Consider the following 24050-nt stretch of genomic DNA (forward strand, 5'->3'; position numbering starts at 1 on the left):
CGGTAACGAACCCGACGAGGGTCCGTGCGGACTCGGGTTCGATCCCTGGCCTCGCTCAGTGGGTTAACAAGGGTCCGGCGTTGCCATGAGCTGTGGTGTAGGTCACAGACTGGCTCGGATCTGCTGTGGCTATGGCTGTGGCTGTGGTGCAGGCTGGCAGCTGCCGCTCCAATTCGGCCCTTGGCCTGGGAACTTCCATATACCGTGGGTGCAGCTTTTCAGGAAAAAAAAGAATGTCTTCCTACACTGAGTTTTGTTTGTTGAAATGGAACATTGATTTCACAAAGGAATTAGTAAGTGAATAATATAGACTTTTTGGTTCCACTCAGCATAATAAATGAATTCGATTAGGGCTAATCTTTAAAAAGTGTTCTACGCCCCTTTCTGAGACCCCGGTGGTCAGATGCCAGGGAGCCAGCCAGCCGCTTGTGTGGTGGTTGCTGGCGCTGCGCCTGGAATCCTGAACACTCAGTGTGACAAGTGACAACACCCCTGCGCTTGTCGCCTCACACTTCCCACACTGACCCTTTTTGGTTACTGGTCCGCCCGCTCACGTGGCCTCGAGAGCTCGCCCAGCGTTTCACCCCCATCTGCTTGGCATTTCAGTCTCCAGAAGGACTGTGTCATTTCAGGCGCGGAAGGTTGGTTCTCTGTGCTCTGCCAGCACAGTGACACATGGGCTTTGCTGGAAGTGACTCCAGGACAGCCCGGCACTTAGATTTCTGCTGTTCGGGCCCGCGTTTCTCCCCTGGGAGGTGGATGGAAGGGTCCCTGGGCCCTAGGAGCGGGGAGGCCTTGGCTGCCCTCCAGGGTGGTGACATTGGGCTGCGAGCTCATGAACGGTGACTCTGGGAGCGGTCTCAGTGCGGCCACCAGCTCCTCCCAGGCAGGTCCTGGGAGGGCGTCACGCGTCGGCATCCTCACTGGGGAAACGGCCGACGGGCCGGGGTCTGAGGAGCTGCGGCTCCGCAGATGCCAGTTCTCAGTCAACACTGGCAGACCTTTCGTTAAGGAGGAGCCGGGCGGCCTGCCCGAGGCCGCGCCGGCTCCAGCAGGGAGTGGCGCGGGGCCTGGCCCCCTGTTCCTGGCCGTGCCCTGTTCTTCCCAGCCGACCCGGCCCACGCAGGGATTCTGCGTGCGATTTCTTCGAGGAAAAAAGGCCCGCTGCTTTAACTGTGTGAGCCATGCCAGGTCCACAGCTGGGGAGTGAAGAGGACACTCTTGGGGTGACTGCCGTGGCGGGGGCCGGGTGCGGCCGACTCCGATGACGAGGATGGAGCAGGGGAGGGGAGGGGCGGGGGGCTGTGGGCCAGGCAGCCCCCCACCACGGGTGCCACCCCCTTTCAATGCAGAACGCAGGCAAGTCCCACAACTCTCACCTCGAGCCTGGCCTTCCGTCCGGGTTGTTTGAAGGGAGGGACTAGGATACTCTCACTTGGGAGTCAGTCAGTGTCTGCTACTCTTCCCATGCGAGGTCCACAGGCAAAGACTCCCTCGTGCTCTCTCGCCCAGCCCCGCGTTGTCCATTTCTCCCCACGGGGAAACCAGGGCACAAGGCTATTCAGGCCCCTGCAGCCCATCGCCGCCTGCCCCCAGGGCCAGAGGGACCAGCAGGCCTGGTCTCCCCACCCCAGCTTTCCGCCACCGCTGAGCTTCTCCCTCGTCGCGACTTTATGGCAGGTTCTTGAGGCCTGGTCAGTTGAAAGGCTGGGCCCGTTCACTGAGGAGCAAATACAAGGTTTCAAAAGTAGATGATGTGGTTTAAAACTGCATGGCCACTTTGCGCTGTATGTGGGTTTTTGTCTAAGAAAGGATTAAACTCGAGTTAGTGGTTCCGTTTTGGCAGTGGTGTGTGGTGTCTAGTTCTGCACTCGGGGAGGGAGTGACAAACATGGAAAGGGAGAATAGGCTGGAGTTGGGCTGAGAGTGTCAGTCTGAACGCATGGCTTGCAGATAGATGTGCAGACGTAGACGGAAACACACGCAGGCCTCCGCGTGTTCATGCGCTCGTGTGGGTATTCGTGTCCGTTTCTTAGCTCTGTCCACTGGGAGGCCCCGGAGCAGTGAGCACCCCTTGTGCCCAGAGCTTGGTGTTTAAACACCACTCTTCCGCGAAAGGAACCAGGGTTCCTTGAAGCAAAGACTGCTTCCTAGGCTGGAGCGGGGAAAGTACGAAATGAGCCTGGAACGTTCTTTTTTACACCAGAAAATGAGGACGTGCTCAATGCATGATGAGGACTTACCAGAAGGAGCCAGGTGCCAGCCTGCAGGGAGGTGGGATATAAGAGAAGAGAAGAAACTCAGGTGCTTGTGGCACATGAGCTGTTGTAAAGCAGAAAGTCCACTGAGAGCAGCCTGATGCCGCTGAGTGACTTGGTGGTGAGTGGGGAGAAGGGAAGGCCTTTCCTACAGGAGAGCGGCGGAGGGCTGGTACTGGGCGCCGCTGCCCGGGGGACACTAAATGCGGGGGCCCGCGCGCCGAGGAGCAGGACACGCAGCATCTCAAAGGGCCGGATGTGCCTCTGGAGCGGAGGAGCCTGGCACCGGAGCCAGCCCCACCAGTGCTGCGATGACCCACAGGGGGGACACGGGGAGGACACGCCTCGCCGGGCCGCGAGGGGACGTCAGGCAGCCCAGACTGAGGGGCGGTCCCCAAATAACGGGCTGGTGGTCCAGGAACCAGAGAAAGGCTGGAGCTTTAGACACGACAGCTAAGCACCCTGACTCGGCCCCTGGACGGGGAGGTGGCCAGAAGGGACGTTGGCACCGCCCCGGGTTCGATAGCCGTGCTGCGGTTGTGAAAGAGAATGTGTCTGCGCTTCAGAAACGTGCACCCAGGGTTTAGGAGGAAGGAGGTGTCTCCAACTTAATCTCAAATCGTTTGGGGAAAGGGGTGTGTGTGTGTGTTGGTGGGGGGAGAAGACCGACTGGGGCGGGGGAGGGGAGAGAATGATACGCAGGTAGCGTAGACGGTTGGTGAATCCCGGTAAAGGGGATACAGGAGTTCCTTTTGCTATATTTGTAACTTCCTGCAAGTTTGAAGTTACATCAGAATTAAAAGCTGCCCCCAAAGGATGGCACACGTGGCTCTGAGAAAGGGGTGTTTTTAGTGCCAGGGAAAGAAAGGGCTTTGCCAGGGTGCCTTGTTCAGCACCTGCCTCCCCAGCTTATCAGCTGTGCCAACAGCTCTGCTTCTCTGAGCCTGGCTGCACCACTCAGGTCTTCGCTTGTGCTGTTTACACATCAGGCCGGGAGCCCCTGGGCAGGATGAGTGAGACGCAGGGCGCTAGGGCCCACCCGTGTCTCGGCCTGACTCTGCCTCCACTCCGCCTGTGCACCGGAGCCTCGCGGGCAGATGGTGCTGCTTCGGGACTTTGCAGCCAGGGGTGTGGAGGGAACGAGAGACCTCGGGGCTAAGCCGCATCCTTAACCCCTTTGCCCGAGCTGTGTTCTTGGAAAACGTCAGACTGATTTAACGCGGTTTTTCAGAGGACTGACTCCAGGTTGTGGGTGTTCATGCAGCGGTGTCCGTCCAAGGATCTGTACTGGGTCAGCCCGGCAGCCGACCCGGGCCCCGCCAGCTCTGGCAAACCCAGCTTCGGTGGGATGGTCACCGAGTGCTTCGCTCTGACCTCAAGGGCGTCTTGCGGTTTCCAGGTGCCTCGGTTTGGGGCACTGGCTGGTCACCTCTGACTCTGCGCTTGGGGTGCTCACCTTCTCATCCAAGAGATATGTCTTGTGTTTACAGGATTAAAACATTTTAAGAGGGCAACAAGTTTTCCTTGACCACTGCTAGTTGAACAGAAAGCAAATTCCCCAAGGCCCGAGGGCTTCATCTTCGGCGTCTGTAGCTCCAAGAGCAGTTTCTGGAGCTTCCCTTTGCCTGCTAAATAATTCACCTTCTCGGCAACAGCAGGCTAAAGTCCGCCCTAAATTATGGATGCGGCTGCCGCGGTGCTTTGTGTGAAGTGTATGCACGGGTCTCTCTCCAGAGCTGGAGGGAGACTTGCCTTTGTGCCTTCGGCCTGGGAGCTCTGCAGAAAGGGCCCTAATTTGCCTCCTCGGGCGGGCGCGCAGGCTAAGGAACCATGTCTCTGTGCGTGGCCCGAGCCTTTGCCCGGGGCCCCGGGGGCGCCGCCGGCTGACCTGGTATGGATTCAGAGGGGTGGTTTGCGGTGAATGGTTGGAAGTATTTGGTTAGATGGCATCACAGTGGCTCTTATCAGCTCTACCCAGGTAAAGTCCCTCCGCTCTGTGCCGCGGCGTGGTTGGCGGGGGGCAGGCAGGCGGTGCGGTCCTCAGGTGTGTGCACCCAGGGCCAAGCCGAGCCGCCGCCCCGGCCCTGTGAGAGGCCCTCGAGGTGTGGTTTAAACAGTTCAAGGGCTTGAGGTGGTGGCTGGGATGAGCTGTTCTGGTGAGAAAAGGGGCTGAAGCCTTGAGTTAGAAAACCATCGGTAACATTTTATTACTAAGACAGCACTAAGTTTATTTGCAACACGTAACCTACGTGAGTATCCCGCCAGTAGAAAGGTGTGGCTTTTCTAGTTTTCAGCAAATCTGAAACAGACTTCAAAAACTTTCTCACCTGCAAAAAAAAAAAAAAAAATGGAGTTCCCATCAGGGCGCAGCGGAAACGAATCCAACTAGGACCCATGAGGTTTCGAGTTCGATCCCTGGCCTCGCTCAGTGGGTTAAGGATGCGGGCGTTGCCATGGCTGTGGTGTAGGTTGCAGATGCAGCTCGGATCCTGCGTTGCTGTGGCTCTGGTGCAGGCCGGCAGCTGCAGCTCCGATTGGGCCCCTAGCCTGGGAACCTCCATGTGCCTTGGCTGCGGCCCTAAAAAGACAAAGAAAAAAACCCTTTTTCACCTGGAAAGCATTTTTGTGACTCATGGATGAATTGAAAGGGGGAAAAAAAGCCCCAACAGTGACAGCAAAATCCAGGAGACAGTGACACTTCCCTGCAGTGAAGCTGTGAGGTGGGGGCAGGGCGTCTTCTCCAAGTAGTTTCCTCTTGTGTCTCTTTGCTCTGTGTTTCCTGTAAATTATCCCTCTTTGCCTCCAGTTTATTTCCCATGTCTTGCATCTTCAGCATCAACAGTCTAAAGTCTTCTTCCTGGAGGCTGCCAATCTCCTGATCACGTAGCTGTTTTTCTGGGGTTTTTCTTTCTCCCTCATCTGAGTTATCGTTCTGTCTTTTCATTGTTACAGGTTTTGGGTGTGGTGACATTTTTACAGATAATAGAGTTGTAGCGTCTCTTACTTCTGGTGTCTGCCCCCGTCGTGGCTGAAGTTGGTAGTTGGTACGGGGGCTTGCTGTAGGCTTCCTGACAGGAGGGACTGATGCCTGCCCACTGGCAGGTGGAGCTGATTCTTATTCCTCTGGTGGGTGGGGCTTTGTCTCTGGATGGGATTAGAGGTGGCTGTGTGCCGGGGCGGGGGTCTTCAGGCAACCGGTTTACTGATGGCAGGGGCTGTGATCCCACCTGGATTGTTGTTTGCCCTGAGGCTTCTCAGTGCTATTGGGTGCGGCCAGATTTTCCCCAAATGGCCCTTCCAGAGAAAGGCAGCTGATGATGATTCCTAAGAGCTTTGCTTCCAGTGTCCTTCCCCCACAACAAGCCACATTCATCCCTGTTTTCCCAGGAGGTCCTCCAAGAACTGCAGTCAGGTTTGACCCAGTTTCCCATGGAGACTTTGCTTTGCCCTGGGACCCAGCGCACGTGAATGTCTGTGTGCGTGTTTTAAGGATGGGGTCTCCGTTTCCCCCAGTCCCGTGGAGCTCCTGCGCACAAGCCCCACTGGCCTTCAATGCCAGATGCTCCGGGGGCTCTTTCTCCCCGTGCCAGATCCCCACACGTGGGAGTTTGATGTGGGGCTCAGAACCCTCACTCCTGTAGGTGCGTCTCTGTGAACTAGTTACTTTCCCGTCTGTGGGGCTTCCCACCTGGGAGGTATGGGGTGGCTTTTATCGCATAATCACCCCTCCTGCCTCTTGATGTGGCCTCCTCTTTGTCTTCTGGAGTAGGATGTCTTTTTGAAAGTTTCCGGTCCATGTGGTTGAAGATTGCTCAGTATTTGGTTGCAGATTTTGTTGCTTTTAGGAGAGGAGCTGAGCTCCAGTCCTTCTGTTCTGCCGTCTTAATCCTGAGGGTTTTTCTTGTGCAGTAGCTTTCTCTCTGGTTGGAGGATGAGTCGTGGTTTTACCCAAACACCTGCCTCCCCAGAGGGACTCGGGCAGCGGCCTAGACAGTCACCTGTGTGGCCCGGCTGTTGGGGTAGGAATCCTGGCGTTGGGAGGAATTTCGGTTCAGTTCAAGGTCAATCCTTCCGTAAATGTGCACTCTTGTCCAGAGCAATCGCAGAGTGGCTGTAAAGGGGCGTGAATTACGGGATTCAGAATTTGGCAGTGGGTACCAAGGCCCAGCTGGCTGTCTTCGTGTGTGGTCACACGGAAGGGCCAAGATTCCATTGTCCCCAAAGGGCTCTGTGCCCACCACATGGCTCTCACCACTCTTCTGCAAGGCTTTGCGCCCCAGGGTCCAGAGGGTGTTAGAGTGTGGGGACCTCGGCGTGGACGCGTCTCCTTCGCCCTGAGGAGCGCGTGCTTCCAGAGTCTGGCCGCCGTGGGCTGAAACACCCGAGTCCACATGCTCAGTGTGGCCCGGCCGCTGGAGCTGCCCCCTCGGGTCCTTGCTGTCCACTCGCACAGCTCTCCTGGGATCTGACTTGAGGCCCACGGAGCGGGCCTTTGGGTCTCCTTTCCCGCCAGTGGGGGCAGGCCCGGAGTAACTTTCTGACTTGGCTGCAGGGCCTGCATCCCCTCGGCGGAAGCAGGGCTTTTCAGCTACAGCAACTCTCGGGAGAGGCTCTGTCTGCAGGCAGCCGCCGGGCCCAGCCTCTCGGCGTCTGTCCCCCTGCCTGCCCCTCTTCTGTGCTCCTCAGAGTCCAGGGCACCCACCAAGGGATCAGTGTAGGCAGACCTCACACGAGGGGCCGGGAGTTCCTGGTATATTTGGCTATGCCTGCGGCATGTGGAAGTTCCCAGGGCAGGGATTGAACCTGAACCACAGCAGGGACAACACCAAGTCCTTAACTGCTATGCCACCAGGGAACTCCCCCTTAAAAAAAATTTTTTTGAAGTTTCTTTATCAATCAGACTTTGAAGGTGTCAATTGTTGATTTGTGAGCCTTAACAATTTGCATCTGTCGAGTCTTATAAAAATGAATCCGTATACAGGTCAACTTTCCCCTAAAATGTCTACGCAGTCAGCCTTCACTCCTCTGCTCAGCCCAGCGCAGGCTGGGGGGTGGGTAGAGCTACATGAGGGTGCTGAGTACTGGGCATGGGGCTGGCTGGCTGGGAAGCCCGCAGCCTCTCGCTTCCCCTGTCCTGGGTGCCCTGGTTGCGAGGGAGGCAGACCGGCTGTATCATCCTGCTTGTCGCATGTTGGAATCCAAACAGCTCTTGTTCCAGAAATAAAGCTCCAGCACCCTTGGTGGGTTCAGCTGTTCCGCCTGCTCTCGGACCCCTGTCCTCATGGTTCAGGCCACTAGCACCCTGAGCAGAGCTCAGGGCTGCCCTCCACACACAGCCGCAGGGGCCGGGGAAGCCAAAATTCCTTCTTGACATTCCCTTGTTAATCGTCTTCTCCAGGGTAAAGTCCACACTGCCTGTGCCCACCACCGGCCCTGCTGTCCTGGCCAGCTCTCCTGCTCCCTGGCATGCAGCCCCCGCTGCCCAGCCACACGGGCTGTGAGCTCTGTTTCTTGTGCCACTGGGCCTCTGCGCGTGCTTGTTCCCTCGTGGAAGGTTTTCTCGCTTTCCTGCTCGTGCCTCCGCCCTCAGTCTGACCATTGTCGCCTCAAGGAACAAAGGCCGAGGGAGGTGGTGCTCGTGCTCCTTCTTTACAGAGTGTTTTCGATACAGGCTCATTCCTTTTGGGAGGAGCCCCACACCCCGTTTATCAGCACGAAGCATGTCGGGAGTGCCCAGGGCTCCCTGCCGAGACCACCTGCTCCTGACTCGGTTTGGCTTACATCCGCTTCAGCTCAGCGTGGGGCCCGTGGTGGGGGCGGTTCAGGTCCCTCCTTGGCGGCGGATCGTCGCTCTTTGCCCTTCTTTTGGTTTGTTGATCTGTTTTCTTACTGATGTGTGGGTGCCCGTAAATATAAAGAAAATTGGTCCTTCGTCTCTGTGATGGTTCCATCTCTCCCGCAGTTTCTTGTCTTCTGATTGAACTTCTAGTGTTTTTACGTACAGGATTTTGGGGGGGGGGATTGAGGTATAATGACACACAGCATTGTATAGGTTTCGGGTGTAAAACGCAACAGCTCGAAATGCGTCTCTCTTGCGAAGTGATGACCCCGTGAGCGCAGCTGATGTCGGTCTCCAGGCAGCGACAGAATTTTCTGCCTGGTGATGCGGACGTGGAGGCTCTCAGCGCAGCACAGCGTTTCCGCTCTCGTCGCCGGGCTGTGCGTTCCGTCCCGGGACTCAGGTAGCACCCGGCCCGCTTGTCCCTTTGCCCCTTCACCCCGCACGCCCGCCGCGTGCACACCGTCTGCTCCCACAATGCAGACTTCAAGCTGTGCTCTGGGCGGGAGCCTTCGGGGTCTCCTGCTCAGAATTGTCAGAAAACCGTCCTATGCTTTTTTCTAGCATTTCTCCAATTACTTGTTTCGGTTGTTTGTTTTCCTTTTACAGCTGCACCTGCGGCATCTGGAAGTTCGCGGGCCAGGCGTCGAATTGGAGCTGCATCTGCAACGTAGGCCACAGCCTACACTGGGTCCTCAACCCACTGATCGAGGCCAGGGATCAAACCTGCGTCCTCGCAGAGAGACAACGTCCAGTCCTTAACCCCCTGAGCCACAGTGGGAACTCCTCTCATTTCATCTTTTACGTTTAAATCTTTGGTCCACGTGGGGCTTATTCTGTGTGTTGCTTTCTCTTCGGATGGTTACCCCGTTGGCCAGCTCACTCTGCCCCGTTTATCGAACGACCTGGCTGTGCTCCGTCGCGGTGGCGTCTTTCTGTATCGTCTCCCGACCTGCTCAGGACCCCGCTCGGGGATGTGGTGTGGTGTGACCCTGCGCGGAGCGGGCCCTGCCTCCTCGCTCTGTTCTGTGTGGTTCTCCAGCACCTCCTGTTCGGTTTCCCACACGAGCTTGACGCTCGGTTTGTCTGGCTCTAAGGAGACACCTGTTGGCAAGGTGCTGGGGGCTCTGTGTTGATTTGGGAGGATGAGCGTCTGGGCTCGTTTGACCCTTGCTGCCCCGGTCACCGGACACAGAGCAACATGAAGATGGGCCTCTTCCAGGCCCCGGCCCCCGGGGCGAGGCGAGAGCGCAGGCCCGCCTGTGGGTGTCGGCGCGCAACGAGGGGCGTCTCCTGTCCCTTACTCGCAGAAGGGGGGCTTTCCCTGTGGGGCAGTTCTGTGTGTCGGGGCTCAGAGTCCAGATGGTTCCCTGCTGCGCCGGGGCAGCTGCCGAGCTCCCTCATCCTCGGCCACTGACTGGGCTCCGCGGTACCGGCCTCACGCGGGGTTTACCCGCCGTGAGCGCTGCGGCTTGAGGCCGAGCTCGGGTCCCGGCCTCCCGCGGTCCCCAGGGAGGGCTGCTGGGGGTCCTGCCTCAAGCGTTTTTTCTCAGCAACGGCGCACACGGCACTGGATTCTCTTGATCCTCAGAGAAAATTAGTACCGTCCTCTCCAGACTTGGGTGACTTCTGAGTCCCGTTTCTTTCTAGAGCAGCTTGAGTTCTTTGGTTATTCTTTGACCTTCTCTTGTTCTTTCCTTTTCGATTCTAGATGAGTAGAGACGATTTAGAGCCGATCAAACGATCCTTGCCCTCAGTGGCTTCTCTTTACCACAGTCGGCTTCTGGGGTTCGATTTGATCAGAGTCGGGTTCCGCTTTCTTGGCCCGGAAGGTGCGCCTTTCTCTGGGCCAGTGGTGGCCCCGTGGCCTCCTGCACGTCATCCGACCCGTGGACGCGGGGCCTCTGTCCCAGCAGGGCCTGCTGCCGCTTCCCTGACCCCCGGACTCGTCTCCCTCAGCCCGGTCCCTTGTCTCCGATGAGGTGCAGTGTCACGCTCAGCCTAAAGCTGGAGCTGCTTAAGGAGGCCACCTGACTCCTCAGCCCCACTGCCCAGGTGGCGACCTGAAAAGGCAGCACAGGGAAGTGTGAAAGTCAGCCGTGCTTCCCAAAGCCACGGCCACCGCCACCAGCTTAGTGCTGTCCTCGTTGTCCTCAGCTCGGCTGGCTGAGACTGGCCGGGCTGCCTTCGTATCAGGATGGGGGGGGCCCGCGGGGGACGCGTGGCCCTTCGTTCCTGCTCCTGGCTGGCCTCGTCCCTTCCCCTTGGGTTTCAGGGCCAGGCTGCCCACGTGGGGACCCTGCTCGCAGGAGGAGGGTGAGGGCGACCTGGGCTCCTTCGAGCCCCCCCACCCCCACCCCGTATGAAGGGGAGCAGTCACTGAGCGCTTACTTAGACCATGACGGAACCAGAAGTGTCTAGAGCCGGCTTGTAGACGCGGGGACAAAGCCCCGGGAAAGGCCTGCTGTTCCCACGCTGGGACATCACGCTGCCATGTGGCCACATGCTCACACGGCATGTGCCACCTAAAGATCGTGTGTCATGACTGGGCCGCATGCAGGAAGGTGTGAAAGCGAGATTCCCACTGAGACGGGCAGCATCCCCAGGCCCTGGGGACCCGCTGGGTCCCCTTCACCCTGCTCGCCCCGCACATGGCCTCTCCTCCGAGGCCTCCGCACCTCAGCTGGACTCTCTGAGAGCTCCCGGTGTACCCACGGCCATGACCTGGGACGAGCATCCGTGGCGAGGGGCCGTTGGCGCCCAGCCGTGCTCCCCGCTCCGGGGGAAGGCAGCTTGGGGAGGGCGGGCGGGGGGCCAGGCCCGCAGGCGAGTGAGGTCTGTGCTGCCCGCAGAGCTGAACGGCCCCGACCTGAAGGACTGCGTGAGCAACCACAGCCTGAGCAGCAATGCCAGCCTCCCCAGCGTGCAGAGCTGCCGGCGCCTGCGCGAGCGGAGGGTGGCCAGCTGGGCCGTGTCCTTCGAGCGCCTTCTGCAGGATCCGCTTGGCATTCGATACTTCTCCGTGAGTAGGGCGGGCAGCTCAGACCCCAGACGGGGCCAGCAGGGCGGGCGTGTCCTCGTCCTGCACCTGCCCCGGGCACTCGAGGCAGCAAGGAGCATCGGAGCTTCTTGTAAGAGCAGGTGGCTGTCGGGGGTGCGCGGCTCCCGGGAAAGCAGCTGTGGGGCCGAAGTGGTCCCCAGCCTGGAGTTTGAGTTTGTCTTTCAGGTACATTCTGGGTCCGTGAAAGGTGAACATAAGAGTGGGGAGCAGAAACAGAGCTCGGGACGAGGGAGGCCCCACAGCCCCCCCCCGGGGAGCCCGTCCTGAGGGCTGCGCGACGCTTAATCGGTGGTGTGCTTCTTAGGACTTTCTGAGGAAGGAGTTCAGTGAAGAAAACATCTTATTCTGGCAGGCCTGCGAATATTTTAATCATGTTCCCGCACACGACAAAAAAGAGGTACGTGTCCTCAGGCTGGGAGTGGGCGGGCTGAAGGGCAGGGTGATGTCACCCAGAGCCGTTTGCAAAGTCCCGTAAAGATATTTTCACACAGTGGAGAAAATGCTCTTTTTCAGAAGTTCCTTATTTAAATATGTGTGATATTTAGTTTCGCCTGAACATGGTTTACATAAATGCCTTTCGCCCTCAAGTTTGTATGAGCTCATGTGCTGCCACACAGCGTGGAGAAGGGAATTTGAGAGAAAACCCTGGCTGAAGAGCACAGCCTAAGAATATCTGTGCCTTCAGCCCCCTCGCCGAGAAGCCCTGGCCGGTGCCAGTGCTGGTCACCCAGGGCTGTGGGGCCTCGTCCCTGCTCCGCAGAGACCACACGGCGTGGACGCTGTGCCGCGCCGCGTGGACGCTGCACCCAGGGCCACAGCAGGAGCACAGCCCAGCTCTGTGGAGCATCCAGTTGCCCCTGAGAACATTTGGAGAGGAGCCTGTGCACTGAAGTTTCAGCCTGGCTGGCATTTTTATTCATCCCTCGAGCAAGAAATATTTATTGGGCCCCAGGAAAGGGCACCTCCGGTGCCTGGAACCACGTCAGGCATTTGGAACATGCGGGGCAACCGGCGGGAAAGGCGTGTGGTGCCCGTGTCGCGCTCACACGCGTGTCCCCTCAGCTCTCCTGCAGGGCCCGCGAGATCTTCAGTAAGTTCCTGAGCAGCAAAGCCACCACTCCGGTCAACATCGACAGCCAGGCCCAGCTGGCCGACGACATCCTCAGCGCCCCCCACCCCGACATGTTCAAGGAGCAGCAGCTCCAGGTGACGGCCGGGTGCGCGCGGAGGACTCAGCCCCCCGCAGGTGCCAGACCACGAGGACAGGGCTGCCGGGCTGCCGGACCCAGGCCGGGGGTCCCCGCCACCGCGTGCCTGTCTGCTGACCCCCCCCTGAGGCTCCCGGGCCGTGGCGTCCGAGGGGCGGACAGCCGTCCGGGTCGTTCTCGGTTCAGGACACACCAAAGCCATCAAGTGTGCACGGGCCCCCGTTTGCAGGGCGCCTGCCCACGGCCCTGGCAGAGGCTGCTTCTCTGCCGAGTCACACACACACAGCGGGGGGGGGGGGGGTGCTTTCAAGGCAGGTCTCCCGCCCCGTGGACGTGCCTGCTCTGGGCGCCTCTCCGCTACCCAGGCAGACCGCGAGGTCGAGTTGGCCGTCCTGTCCGCCCGCGGCGCTGCCTTTCTGGAGGCTGCTGGAGGCAGCGGGTTGTACGCGAGCTGCGCGAGGCCGCCGTGTGATGGGCCAGCGGGGGGATGGGGGGGACAGCGGTGCGGGGAGCCTGGCGCGGCGGCCCTGCCCTTGGGGCGGTGGGTCGCTCCCGCCCGTGACCAGCTGCGCCGCGCTTCTCGGCAGATCTTCAACCTGATGAAGTTTGACAGCTACGCCCGCTTCCTCAAGTCCCAGCTGTACCAAGAGTGCATCCTGGCGGAGGTGGAGGGCCGCGCGCTGCCCGACGCGCAGCACGTGCCCAGCAGCCCCACCTCCAAGCACAGCGGCGGCTCGGACCACTCCAACGTGTCCACGCCCAAAAAGGTGCCCGGCCCGCCGTGCTGGCCTCGCCCCGGGGTGTGGGGGGCGCACTCGGGCCGAGCGATGGCAGGGGCCCCTGCCGGCGGGGGGGGCTGAAAACCCTCTGGGGCCTCAGGCCTCTGGCCCCCGAGCGGCTGGTCTGAGGCTCTGGTCCCGGCGGGCGAGGCCGTGGGCGCTGCGCCTCTGAGCCCGGAGCTCCCACGGAGCCGGAGCCGCTCCAGCTTCCTTTCCACGCGTTTCCCGCGGCGGCCAAACAACCCTGCCCCGCTGCAATAGCGTTTCCCGTTTGCCGGCAGCTGAGTGGAAAATCGAAATCGGGCCGCTCGCTGAACGAGGAGCTGGGGGATGAGGACAGCGAGAGGAAGCGGAAAGGCGCGTTTTTCTCTTGGTCGAGGACCCGGAGCACCGGGCGATCCCAGAAGAAGAAGGACCATGGCGACCGTCCAAACGGTTGGTGGTGGTTCGCGTGCCGGTGGGGCCGCGGGGCGAGGCCCTGGGGACGAGTGAGCCAGTGCCCCGCTCGGGGTGGCCCTCCGGGCCGGGCCGGGTCCTCCGCCTGGGCGTCTGGGGTGCAGCCCACCCCGCCCCCAGGCCGGGGCCCTGCCTCTGGTCCCAGCAGTAGTGGGTGCGCTTGGGAGAAAACTGGGAGCTCCAACCAAGCGAAGAGGAGGAAATACAGACGTCCTGCCCTCCGTCCGCCAGACGGCCGCGTGTTTTTCCGGCGAGGCCATTTTTCCTGGTGTTCGCTGTGGGCGGGGTGCACAAGCCCTTGTAGTTTTTTAAAGAAAATGCGATGCCGTGGGTCGAGGACCCGGCGTCTTGCAAGTGGTAATTGTGACTCTTAAGGGAGCCATTCCAGATCTTTTCCCCCGCGTGGCTGGGAAGAGAGTGTGGCCTCTCCCCGGGGCGGCAGGGAGTGTCAGGGTGGGCAGCGCCCTGGGGGGGAGGCCGAGGGGCAGAGGTGTTCACAGCAGCCCCGGGACCCTGGGATTGCCCTCCCCCACAGGCTCCAGGCCTGGGTCCGAGGTTGAGGCGGGGGTGCAGACAAGGAACCCTCCCCAGGGAGGAGGTGGGAGGCGCAGCTGTGTGCTGCCAGGCCGTTTTCGGGGTGAATTTTACCTCCTCCGCAGAGCAGCCTGCCCGGGAGGTCTCATGCCTCTTCTGCAAGGCGCCTGGGGAGGCTGTGGGCCAGGGCTCAGCATGGGGGCAGGCAGTCAGCACAGCAGCTCTTCCACAAGGAAAAGCTGACCGGGCCGGGGTGGCGGGGAGCAGGGAGCAGCTGTGTCGTCGGGTGGGGCCGGGGACCCCTAGGACCAGAGATAGGCCGCGCCTGGCTCTTTAGGCCTGTGCCCCTAAGTGGCAGCCCCAGAGCCTGGGACCCCCTTCCTGCAGATGTTTAGAGAGTCGCTCTGACTGCAGGGCGCTCATGTCCTAGGGATTCTGGCTTGGTCGCCCGGCAGGCTGTTGCTTTTGGAAGGTGGGCCCGTGGTTCGGAGGGTCTGTGGGACCTGGGAGCCGCTGTCTGATCAGCCCTGCAGCCCCCAGGGCCCCTGGCACCACAGCGTGATGGGGGTTAGGCCCTGTGTTTTAAAAGGTCCTTTCTAGTGGAAATGAGTCCAACTAGTATCCATGAGGATGCGGCTTCGATCCCTGGCCTTGCTCAGTGGGTGGGGGATTAGGCATTGCTGTGGCTGCGGTGCAGGCCGGCAGCCGTAGCTCCTATTCCACCCCTGGCCTGGGAATATCCATGTGACGCGGAAGCGGACCTAAAAAGCAAAAATCAGTCCATCAATAAAAGTAAAAGCTAAAAAAATAAAAAATATAAGGTCCTTTCTAAGTCAGGATCCTTAGCCCACAGGGAGCTCGGTTAGTGGCATTGGCCTGCGGGCCTGGCGCTGACTGGGCTTTCCTGGAAGACGGGCGGGCGGTGGTGGAAGACGCAGTAACTGGCTGGCGTGTTTACCGCTGTCGCTGTCCTTGGGGCCCAGGAGCCTGGTGTTGAAATAACAATTCCTAATTAAATGAGGGGCTGGGCAGCCGCACCAGGGGCTCTTGCTGGCGTTTTGACTGCTGTGAGGCCGAGGGAAGCCGGGCGGGAGGCTCCCGGATCCAGCTATGGGCCAGGGAGGTGAGGCCACACTGGCCACCCAGGGGCCTTTCGGAGCCTGGCTTCTGCCTTCAGTACAGCCGTTTAGGTTGAAGTGTGTGGGTGGGGGGGAGTGCTGGGGGGGTGGGGAGATGGGGCGGTTGGGGGACCACGTTCACGGGTTTCTGTGGAGGTTTTATAATGATTTTTATTTTTTTCATTATAGCTGATTTACAGTGTTCTGTCAATTTTCTCCTGTACAGCAAAGTGACCCCGTCACACACACACACGCACGCACGCACGCACGCACGCACACACACATTCTTAGCCTCGCGTTATCCTGCTCCATCGTACGTGGCTGGATAGAGTTCCCAGGGCTCTGAGCTGGGTTTCTGTGCTAAGTGAGGAAACGTGAGGGGGTGCTGTTGCCCGTCTGAGTGACCGTGTCCCCCGCAGACCCCCTGCACGCCAACGGAGGCCTGGGCCGCCGGGAGTCGCAGGGCTCCGTGTCCTCTGCCGGGAGCCTGGACCTGGTGAGTCCCCGAGGAGCCCGTCTCAGCGTCCAGGCCCCACGGCCACATCCCTCCCAACCCTCCGAGCCCCGGACCCTCCCCAGCCATGTTCCCAGGACCTGAGAGGAGCGTCTGATCCTGAGGGTGCCCCTTGGGTCCTAAAAATATCCGGGATCTCTTAAAGAGGAGGCCTTTTGTTCCTGTTCCCGCACCGTTTTGCTGGACGCCCACCGGGAGCAGGTGCTCCGTCTTTGTCTCAGCACCTGCTCATCCCGGGAACTCAAATACCCCAGTGTCTGTGCCTCTGCCGTGGGGGCTGTGCTGAGCTCTCCCCCACCCACCCATGACCCTGCCCCAGCCCCAGCCCCAGCCCCAGCCCCGGTGGGCGGGAGCTGCATTGGCCAAGACCCTGCCAGCCCAGGCTCCTCGCGCCCTACTGAGCTGCTTCCTGGCCCCAGGTTCCGGCATGGTGCCCACTGGCTGCGCGCTGATGAGCTCGTGGAAAACCTTACTGTTGCCAGCATCCTAGTCACTCAAAATTGTCAAGCAGGAATAGTTAACGTAGAGTAATTATTTCTTCAGTTATACCAAATCCCAGTTAAAGCTGTAAGGGTTTACCGTGTGTCCGCTAGCCGCCACCACCTACAGCCACCCCAAAACTCAGCCGCTTGAAACAAGGGCGGTTGTTAGGGCACTTGCTTCTGTGGGAGGGAATGTTGGCGGCCTTTAATCGGTCTTTATCAACCACCTCTAACGTTTGGGTGAAAGAGGCTTTCAGACTAGGAGGGGAGAGTGGTCAGGGAGGGAGTGGCGGCCAGGACACTAGCAGGACCCGTGCGGGGCGTGTCTCGCGAGGAAGTGACCTTGTCATCAGAGCCCTGGAAGTGGCCTTGCGGGAGGGACCCAAATGTTGCGGAGGGGAGCCCGGCCTGCGACGGCGGGTGAGGCCCCGCTGCTGCCCCAGGGGGCTCCCAGGATGACGCCGCATGCCTCTGGGTCAGGGGGGCCACCACCAGACCCCGGAAACCACGGCGCCCACTGTTGAGAGAGAGAGGCTCACTCTCCCGTGTTAACGTAGAAGCCCCCCAACTCAGTGGCTGAGTGTGCAGAGTGCAGCATGCGTTTATCAGGCTAGGGTGCAGTGTGGAGCTGGGTGTGCACAGGGAGACGCACCCCCGGGCCCTTTCCATGACATCCCCACACGCCCTCTGACCTTTGCACCCTGTGTCTCCCTGCCCTCCAGCCAGAGGCCTGCAGGACCCTGGCGCCCGAGAGGGACAAGGCCGCCAAGCACTGCAGCATCCAGCTTCCCGACGGGACGTCCTGCGTGGTGCCCGTCAGGGCGGGGCTGTCCATCAAGGAAGTCCTGGCCGGACTCTGCGAGCGACATGGCATCAGTGGGGCTGCTGTGGACCTCTTCCTGGTGGGCGGGGACAAGGTGCGGGGCTGGGGGACCCCGCCTGTCCTCCAGGGGGGCTGGTTCTGCAAGCATCCTGCCTCTGGCGGGGGGGGGGGGGGGTGTCCTGTCCCTGGGGATCCAGCCCCTGGGGGGGTCCTGCCCCTGGGGGATCCTGGCCCGTGGGAGGTCCTCCTGGGCAACCAGCTCATCTGTATCTAAACCTGCCAGTTCCCTGCTGCCCTGGCCTGTGCTGGGCGTCACGGCTGCCCCCTCTGCCCTCCCCGTCTGAACGGCGGGTCTGACGGAGGCCTGTCCTGAGGTCGTCAGGCTGCGCAGAACCCTCAGGCTGGCAGCAGCTGGCCCGAGGGCGGCGGCCCTCTCCCTGGCTCTGGGCGGGCTGTCGGAAGCCGCGCGCGGCTCTGCGCGGCTGTGGCCCTGGCTCCCACCGATGTGGGTCTCTGTTCCTTTCACGTCCTCCGTAGCCGCTGGTGCTGCATCAGGACAGCAGCATCTTGGAGTCTAGGGACCTGCGCCTAGAAAAACGCACTTTATTTCGGTAAGAACAACGCAGTTGCCGCCTCCGTGAGGCTGTTTCTGATCACCTTCCCTGCTGGCCTCCGCTCTGCTGGGAAGGGAGCGGCTGCACCCCCTTCACGAGCTTGGAGTTCCAGGAGCCACAGGCCACGCTCCCACCCTGCCTGGGGCCACAGGGGAGGGGCCGGGGGGAGGCAGGGCTCCGGCCATCCTGTGGGGAGGGACTCTTCGCCGTGTGTGACAGCTCTGGCTCAGCGCAGGGGACCCTGGAGAAGCTCCCTGCAGGCTCGCTTCTCTGCAGAACCTGGGCTGCGTGGGCGAAGCCCGTGGGTGCTTCGCTCTTCTGCCCTGGGGGCAGAGGGTTTACGTGACGGGTGACGTGGGTTTGTAGCAAATGTGCCTGTTTCTTCCCCTCCAATTAGGCTGGATTTGGTGCCGATTAACCGGTCTGTGGGCCTCAAGGCCAAGCCCAGCAAGCCCATCACCGAGGTGCTGCGGCCCGTGGCGGCCAAGTACGGCCTGCGGCTGAGCGAGCTGGTGGTCAGGCTGGTGAGTGAGCAGGCTGGTGAGTGGCGCGGGCCCTCTGCGCACCTGAGCCAGCTCAGCGCTGCCTGCTGGGGCCCAGCTTGCCCCCAGTTGTCCTCCGAGTGGCTGGCGGGTGGCAGTGCCGCCGGCTCTCCCTTGGCGGCCCCCTGGGAGGATGTGGCCGTCGCGCTCACGTTTCTCCCGCTTTGGTGGAAATGCACAGACTTGGACATCCCACTGGGGCCTGGGTTGATTTGGGAGATTTGGGGGTTCGGGCCCAGGGAAACCAAGATGAGAGACAAACACGTGGAAACCCTGCCACCTCCCTGAGTTTCAGAGATGCCACGCCGATCTGCCCGGGCCGGGCGCCCGCCGCTTGCCCATCCAGCTCCCCCTGAGCTCTAGAGCCGACAGCAAAGCCTGCGTCTCCAAGCTGGGCAGTTGGGGTCTCCCATGAATGGGTTAAGGGGGACAGGGCAGAGTCCCCGCCCCTGTGACCAGAGGGCACCTGTGGGGAGCCGTACGGGGCCGGCAGGCCGGAGAGCCGAACCCGTGGCTGCCCAGGTCGCTGCCGTGTTCTGGCACGCTCGACGCCTGCTTTGAAATCTGGCGATTTAGGACTCGTTCCCCTGCATTCACCTTTCTTTAGAAAAGGAACTTTAGCAGAGCTAGGCTTGCAAGTACTTTGATTTCCTCTGACATGGGCTCCAAGATTGTTCCAGAGCTTTGCAGCGAGCCGGAGGACGGGGCTAGACTGCTCTCAGACCTTCTGAGGGGACCCGAAGCCCCCTCCCAGCTCAGTGGAGGGTGGGGACGCCTCCTAGGGTCTAGAATGTGCCGGGGGGGGGGGCGGGGGCGGGTGAGAAAAGGTCTCCCCACCAGAGAAGGGCGGGGCTCAGACCCGCGGGACGGCCCCTGCCCCGTACTCGACTCGGCGCTGAGGGCTGCAGGCTGGCTTCAGAGTCACCTCGTCCAGGGTCAGGGTGGGGGGCACTGCTGACACTGGGGCCAGCTTCACCGAACGCCTAGACTCCAAAGTTCGCACGCGGATGTGTGCGGCATCCCAGCATTCCTTCTCCCGGGGCTGCGGTCGCCCGGTGTAGCCGGCAGCGTCACTCGAGTGACAGCCCGACCACACGGGTTCCTGGGGCCAGAGTTCCAGGCAGGCCACTCGGCACCTGCAATCTCCTGTTTTTCCCTGTCAGGTGTCTGCAGCCAGTCCTGCCGAGGTGACGGGACCTGGGTCACCTGGCTCGTGACTCCACCCAGCCTGGGGCGGCCTCGCCGTCCGCAGAGGACTGCATGCAGTTGTTCCAGAAAGCTCCAGCCTGGGTGAGTCGCTCATTGCACCGTCTCTGCCTCTAGAGTGGAGAGAAGGAGCCCCTGGACCTGGGAGCCCCCATCTCAAGTCTGGACGGACAGCGGGTCATCCTGGAGGAGAAGGACCCCTCCCGAGGGAAAGGTGAGCTGCCCGCCTGCTCCCTGGGCTCCGCCTCTGAAAGCCCAGGGAGCTCACCGTCCCCCGACTGGGTATCTGAGGGGCCAGCACTGGGACCTCGCTGTGTGTCTTCTCAGCTGTAAGACGGGGTGACAGGCACTATCGGCCCCTCGCGGTTGCCCCCAGCTCCCAGCACGTCCTAGGACCAGGCCTCCTCATCCTGCACAGGGGGCCAGGGACCCTGGGGCCCAGCGGTCACCGAGGTGGGAGACCGGGTTGGGGGTGGGGCCACTGTGCCTGCAGGCAGGAGTCAGGTGGTTTCCAGAGCTTTCCCACGCTCTGCCTCCTCCACGCAGCCCTGCCCGCGGGCGACAGCGTGGCGGCTGGGGTTCGGTCAGGGTCAGGTGGCCCAGCCTCGCCCTGTGGCCTCCTCCGAGCCCTCGGCAACCGCCCACCGGGTGGAGGCCCGTGGGGAGCGGAGCTCCTGGAGAGAGCTTTCTGGAGCCTGCTGAACAAGCTGGGGGCTGCTCCCCGGCTGCCCCTTCCCTTCCCGGGCTTCGCCCCAGGCCTAGCTCAGCTCTGAAATGGGACACCAGCCACCGCCTCCGTCCCCGTGGGTGGCCCTCTGTTCTCGGGGCTCCAGCGTGGCTCTCACCCCCCTCTGGGCTCGTCTGCTTCTAGAGAAGCCGGGCGCCCTCCCCCTGGCTGGGGGGCCCCGCAGCCTGAGCAGGGCACCTCCCTCCGGGGTCCGACAAGGTTGGACCTCCTGGCCCGTTTGTGCAGAGGTGAGTCTGAAGGCGCAGCTGCAGGCAGGTGTGTGTGTTTGGGCCGCTGCTCAGAGGCAGGAGGGCCAGGATCCCACCTGTCCATCCGGGCTCGAGATGTGGTCTTTGGGGCGCCCTGACTGGGGCAATGGCCGCGTTTGAAAATAGGTGAAAAGTGTGAAGTTCGTCTACTTTCTAAAGCTCCTGGTGCCCAGAGATACCCGAAGGGAGCTCTCATTCCCACGCGGCCACGGAGGCCCGGCGCCCGCGGTCGACCGCCAGCCCTCCCGTCACCTCCCGCGTGTCCCTCGCCCAGATGCGGCAGGTGGAGGAGGCTGTCCTCTGTCCCTCGGCACCTCGTGGGCACGTCGGCCGGCACGGGCTTGTGGGTTAGGGAGCGCTAATGCCTTGGGCTCCCGCACAGCTTCGCTCTTGAAGATCTGTAGGCGCCACTATGTTAAACGCTGAGAAGGATCTGCGGTTCGGGGCAGTTAGAAAGCTCACCTCACTGTGTTCAGCGTCCACAGACAAACAGAAAAGCACACCAGTCAGACAGACGGCGGCTGCAAACGCCGGTTCCAGAAATCACTCGGCGACGGTAATGCCCCTCACTCCTCGCCTGGGAAGCTCGGGTCGGGCGGCCCGCGCGCCCTCCGGGAGCCCGCGGCCCCAGCGGCTCTCTGCTCGGGGTGGGCCTGCACCCGGGGCGGGACGTCTTTCTTCTCCTGGCCCTTGCTCCACAGCCGGGGGGCCTCTGGGGTGGGGCGGGTCTGCCTTCCGTGCGGTTCCGTCTGCAGCCGTTGTCACTGTGGTTGACTTTCTGCAGGGCACGGCCAGCCCCAGGCAGTGCCTCTGTGTCTCAGGGACCCTTTAACCCAACCGATGAGCTGTGTGTTGTCATGTGTCTGAAATGTGAGTAGAACTTTGACTTTGCTTCTGACGCAGGGAGAGGAAAGAACACTAGGCAAGTCTAATTCTATTAAAATTCAAGGAGAAAATGGAAGGAATGCTAGGGATCCCCGGCTTTCAAAGCGAGAAGAAGCTATTGCAAAGATTGGGAAAAAAAAATATCAGAAAATTAATTTGGACGAAGCAGAGGGTATGTGTACTTTTTAAAACTTGCACGTTTTCAGCGAATGCGATGTCAGTTTTCCAGGACGGTCGTGAGGATTTTCGGGGAGTTACCGACACCGGGGCGGCTGTGGTTCCCCGGACAGGGGAGTGGCCCCGTGTCAGTCCCTGGCTGTCAGTGTCACTTTACTAAAACCCGTTTTCAGACTGAGAGCCGGGCCCCCCTGGGGGTCAGGGAGCCCCCAGGTGAAGCCGCAGGAGGGCGGGTCCCAGGCCAGGAGGGGGCTGCGGGGGGCCCTGGGTCCACGGATGCCCGTGCTCAGAGGCCCGGAGGATAGGCTGCGGGGGCTGGACTCCCGCACTCCCCACCCCGCCGGGTCAGCAAGAGAGACGCAGGACGAGACGTGGGAACCGCGCCTTTCTCCCAAAAGCTTGTAGCAGAGAAGCCTTAGAGCGACTCCCAAGCTCCCTCGTGAACTCAAGGAGACCTGGCCTTCACGCAGTGGCGCGGGTTCCATCCCTGGCCTGGGATCCTCCGTATTCTGAGGGCACAGCCAAACACAGAGAGAGAGAGAGAGAGAAGCAGCTCAAAAGGAAGAGCTGTTCCTTTAATCCGGGGGGTGCCTCCTGGTCAGCCCGGCTTGTCGCGGCTCCCTGTGACGTAGCCCGCTCGGAGAGGCACTTTGAGAGTCCTTAAGACTTGAGATTTTTAAGCTGCTTGTTGTCCAGAGACTGAGAGTGTAATCTAAGGCTCAGGAAAGCTCAGTGTAGACACCATCTCCTTTGGGTGGTGAACTTGAGTTTCACCTGAGAGTCCTCCCAGGTGAGAAAAAGAAGAGTCTGGAGTTCCCGTCGTGGCTCAGTGGTTAACGAATCTGACCAGGAACCATGAGGCTGTGGGTTCGATCCCTGGCCTCGCTCAGTGGGTTAAGGATCTGGTGTTGCTGTGAGCTGTGGTGTAGGTTGCAGACGAGGCTCGGATCCCATGTTGCTGTGGCTGTGGTGTAGGCCGGCGGCTACAGCTCCAGTTGGACCCCTAGCCTGGGAACCTCCATATGCCGGGGGAAACGGCCCTAGAAAAGGCAAAAAAGAAAAAGAAAAAGAAGAGTCTGGGAAGCCAGCAAGAGGGCGGAAGGGCATGGTGGGCCATGCGGACACTGGGAAGCAGGCGGCCCGGGGGGCTGTGGAGCTCCTGGGAGAAGAGGGTGTCTAGGGCCAGGCGCCTTTCACGAGCCCCGTCAGGACCCCCCTCTGCTCAAGGGTGCTGACCCCCCAGGGGCCCCCGGCTCGAGGTTGGACAACCCAGGCTTCCTCCGTGCTGGTCCAGGCTGCTCCATCGGCTCCCGTCTCCCTGGGCTGTCAGGCCGTAGCGCCTGGCCAGTGGCCACCCCCTCAGAAGGGCCCCGGGTGGCCTCGGGCCCTGGCTGAACCCTGCAGCTCGGGTGGAGGCAGGGGAAGGAGGAGGCCCTGGGGCAGCGGGAGCTTTCCAGAAGTTTGCTGCGTGCGAGCCCAAGGGTAAGTGCTCTAAAACCTGGTCGTTGTGGGTTTCCTTCCAATAGAGTTTTTTGAGCTCATTTCCAAAGCTCAGAGCAACCGAGCAGACGACCAGCGCGGGCTGCTGAGGAAGGAGGACCTGGTGCTGCCCGAGTTTCTGCGTCTGCCCCCCAGCCCCCCGGAGCCCACCCTGTCCCCCCCGGCCGCCGCCAAGGCCTTCGGCACCAGACCCTCGACAGCCCACGGCAAGGAGTGGGCGCCCCGGGCCCGAGAGAGTCCGGCCACCAGCCCCGGCTCGGCCGACAGCCCGCCCCTCTGCGCCCCCGGGACCCCCAGCCCCCCGGCGCAGGACGCAGAGGCCGGGGGCGTCCAGACCGTGGAGGGCGAGCACCTGGCTGACCTGACGCTCACGGGGGAGGGGGACCTCAGCAGCCCCAACAGCACGTTCCTGCCGCCACCCCCCACCCCGCGGGACTCGGCTGGACCCCCGAGACCAGGTACCTCTAGGCGTGACGCCCCCGCTCCCCTCTGACTCCGCACCCCCTGTCCGCACACGGCGTTGGCCGCCGCGTGTTGTCCGTGCGTTTCCCATACACCGCCAGCGGCGGTGGTACGTTGGGCCGCCCGTCGTCTCTAAGGAGGTTTCAGCCTGACCTCCGTCTGGTTACCGCGTCTTGCAGGGCTGTCCCTGCCGTCTCTAAAGGGACCTGGCGACCGCCGCGGTCGCGGTGGGGCCAGGATGGGTCTCGAGGGGCTCAGAGGGGATGTCCCATCACCACCTATCCTCCGTCCGGGGCCGGGAGCGCCCGAGCAAGGCCCTGGGATTTCTGACAACGTCTGTTACTTACAGCGAGGGTAGCTCGTCGTGTTTTGACTGTTTCAGTCGCAAGACTGAGACACACAGTGTCTGTCCTGAGCGCGTGGGTAAAGCGCCACGTGCCATGGGAGGGCCGCGCCCCGGCCCCGCCGCCGCCGCGTCCTCAGGGAGGGCTGCTCGCCCTCTGCCCGCGGGTCGGACAGCACGGGTCGGGCCGCGTGTGCCCCATGGGTTCCTGGACCCTGGGTGGCCACCGGCGTTCCTCCCGTTGGAAGCCCGG

General features: G+C 61.5%; 1 protein-coding gene across 5 annotated transcripts in view; it reads left to right on the top strand.

Annotated features, from left to right (window-relative positions):
- Nucleotides 1-24050, top strand: part of RGS12 (regulator of G protein signaling 12) — a 113086-nt gene that overhangs the window by 81929 nt on the left and 7107 nt on the right. For 2 of the 5 annotated variants that reach the window (XM_047797939.1, XM_047797942.1), the window contains 13 exons: nucleotides 10950-11119; nucleotides 11463-11555; nucleotides 12221-12364; nucleotides 12954-13133; nucleotides 13427-13580; nucleotides 15673-15749; nucleotides 16972-17166; nucleotides 17610-17683; nucleotides 18084-18210; nucleotides 19552-19648; nucleotides 20907-20986; nucleotides 21334-21487; nucleotides 23019-23450. In XM_047797939.1, coding sequence (XP_047653895.1) covers nucleotides 10950-11119; nucleotides 11463-11555; nucleotides 12221-12364; nucleotides 12954-13133; nucleotides 13427-13580; nucleotides 15673-15749; nucleotides 16972-17166; nucleotides 17610-17683; nucleotides 18084-18210; nucleotides 19552-19648; nucleotides 20907-20986; nucleotides 21334-21487; nucleotides 23019-23450 — 1977 coding nt within the window. Of the gene's footprint in view, nucleotides 1-578; nucleotides 642-10949; nucleotides 11120-11462; nucleotides 11556-12220; nucleotides 12365-12953; nucleotides 13134-13426; nucleotides 13581-15672; nucleotides 15750-16971; nucleotides 17167-17609; nucleotides 17684-18083; nucleotides 18211-19551; nucleotides 19649-20906; nucleotides 20987-21333; nucleotides 21488-23018; nucleotides 23451-24050 lie in introns of those variants that run through there. The other 3 variants (XM_047797943.1, XM_047797940.1, XM_047797941.1) reach the window with 3 other exon arrangements.

This window comes from Phacochoerus africanus, chromosome 10, assembly GCF_016906955.1.
Source record: "Phacochoerus africanus isolate WHEZ1 chromosome 10, ROS_Pafr_v1, whole genome shotgun sequence".
Lineage (NCBI taxonomy): Eukaryota > Metazoa > Chordata > Mammalia > Artiodactyla > Suidae > Phacochoerus > Phacochoerus africanus.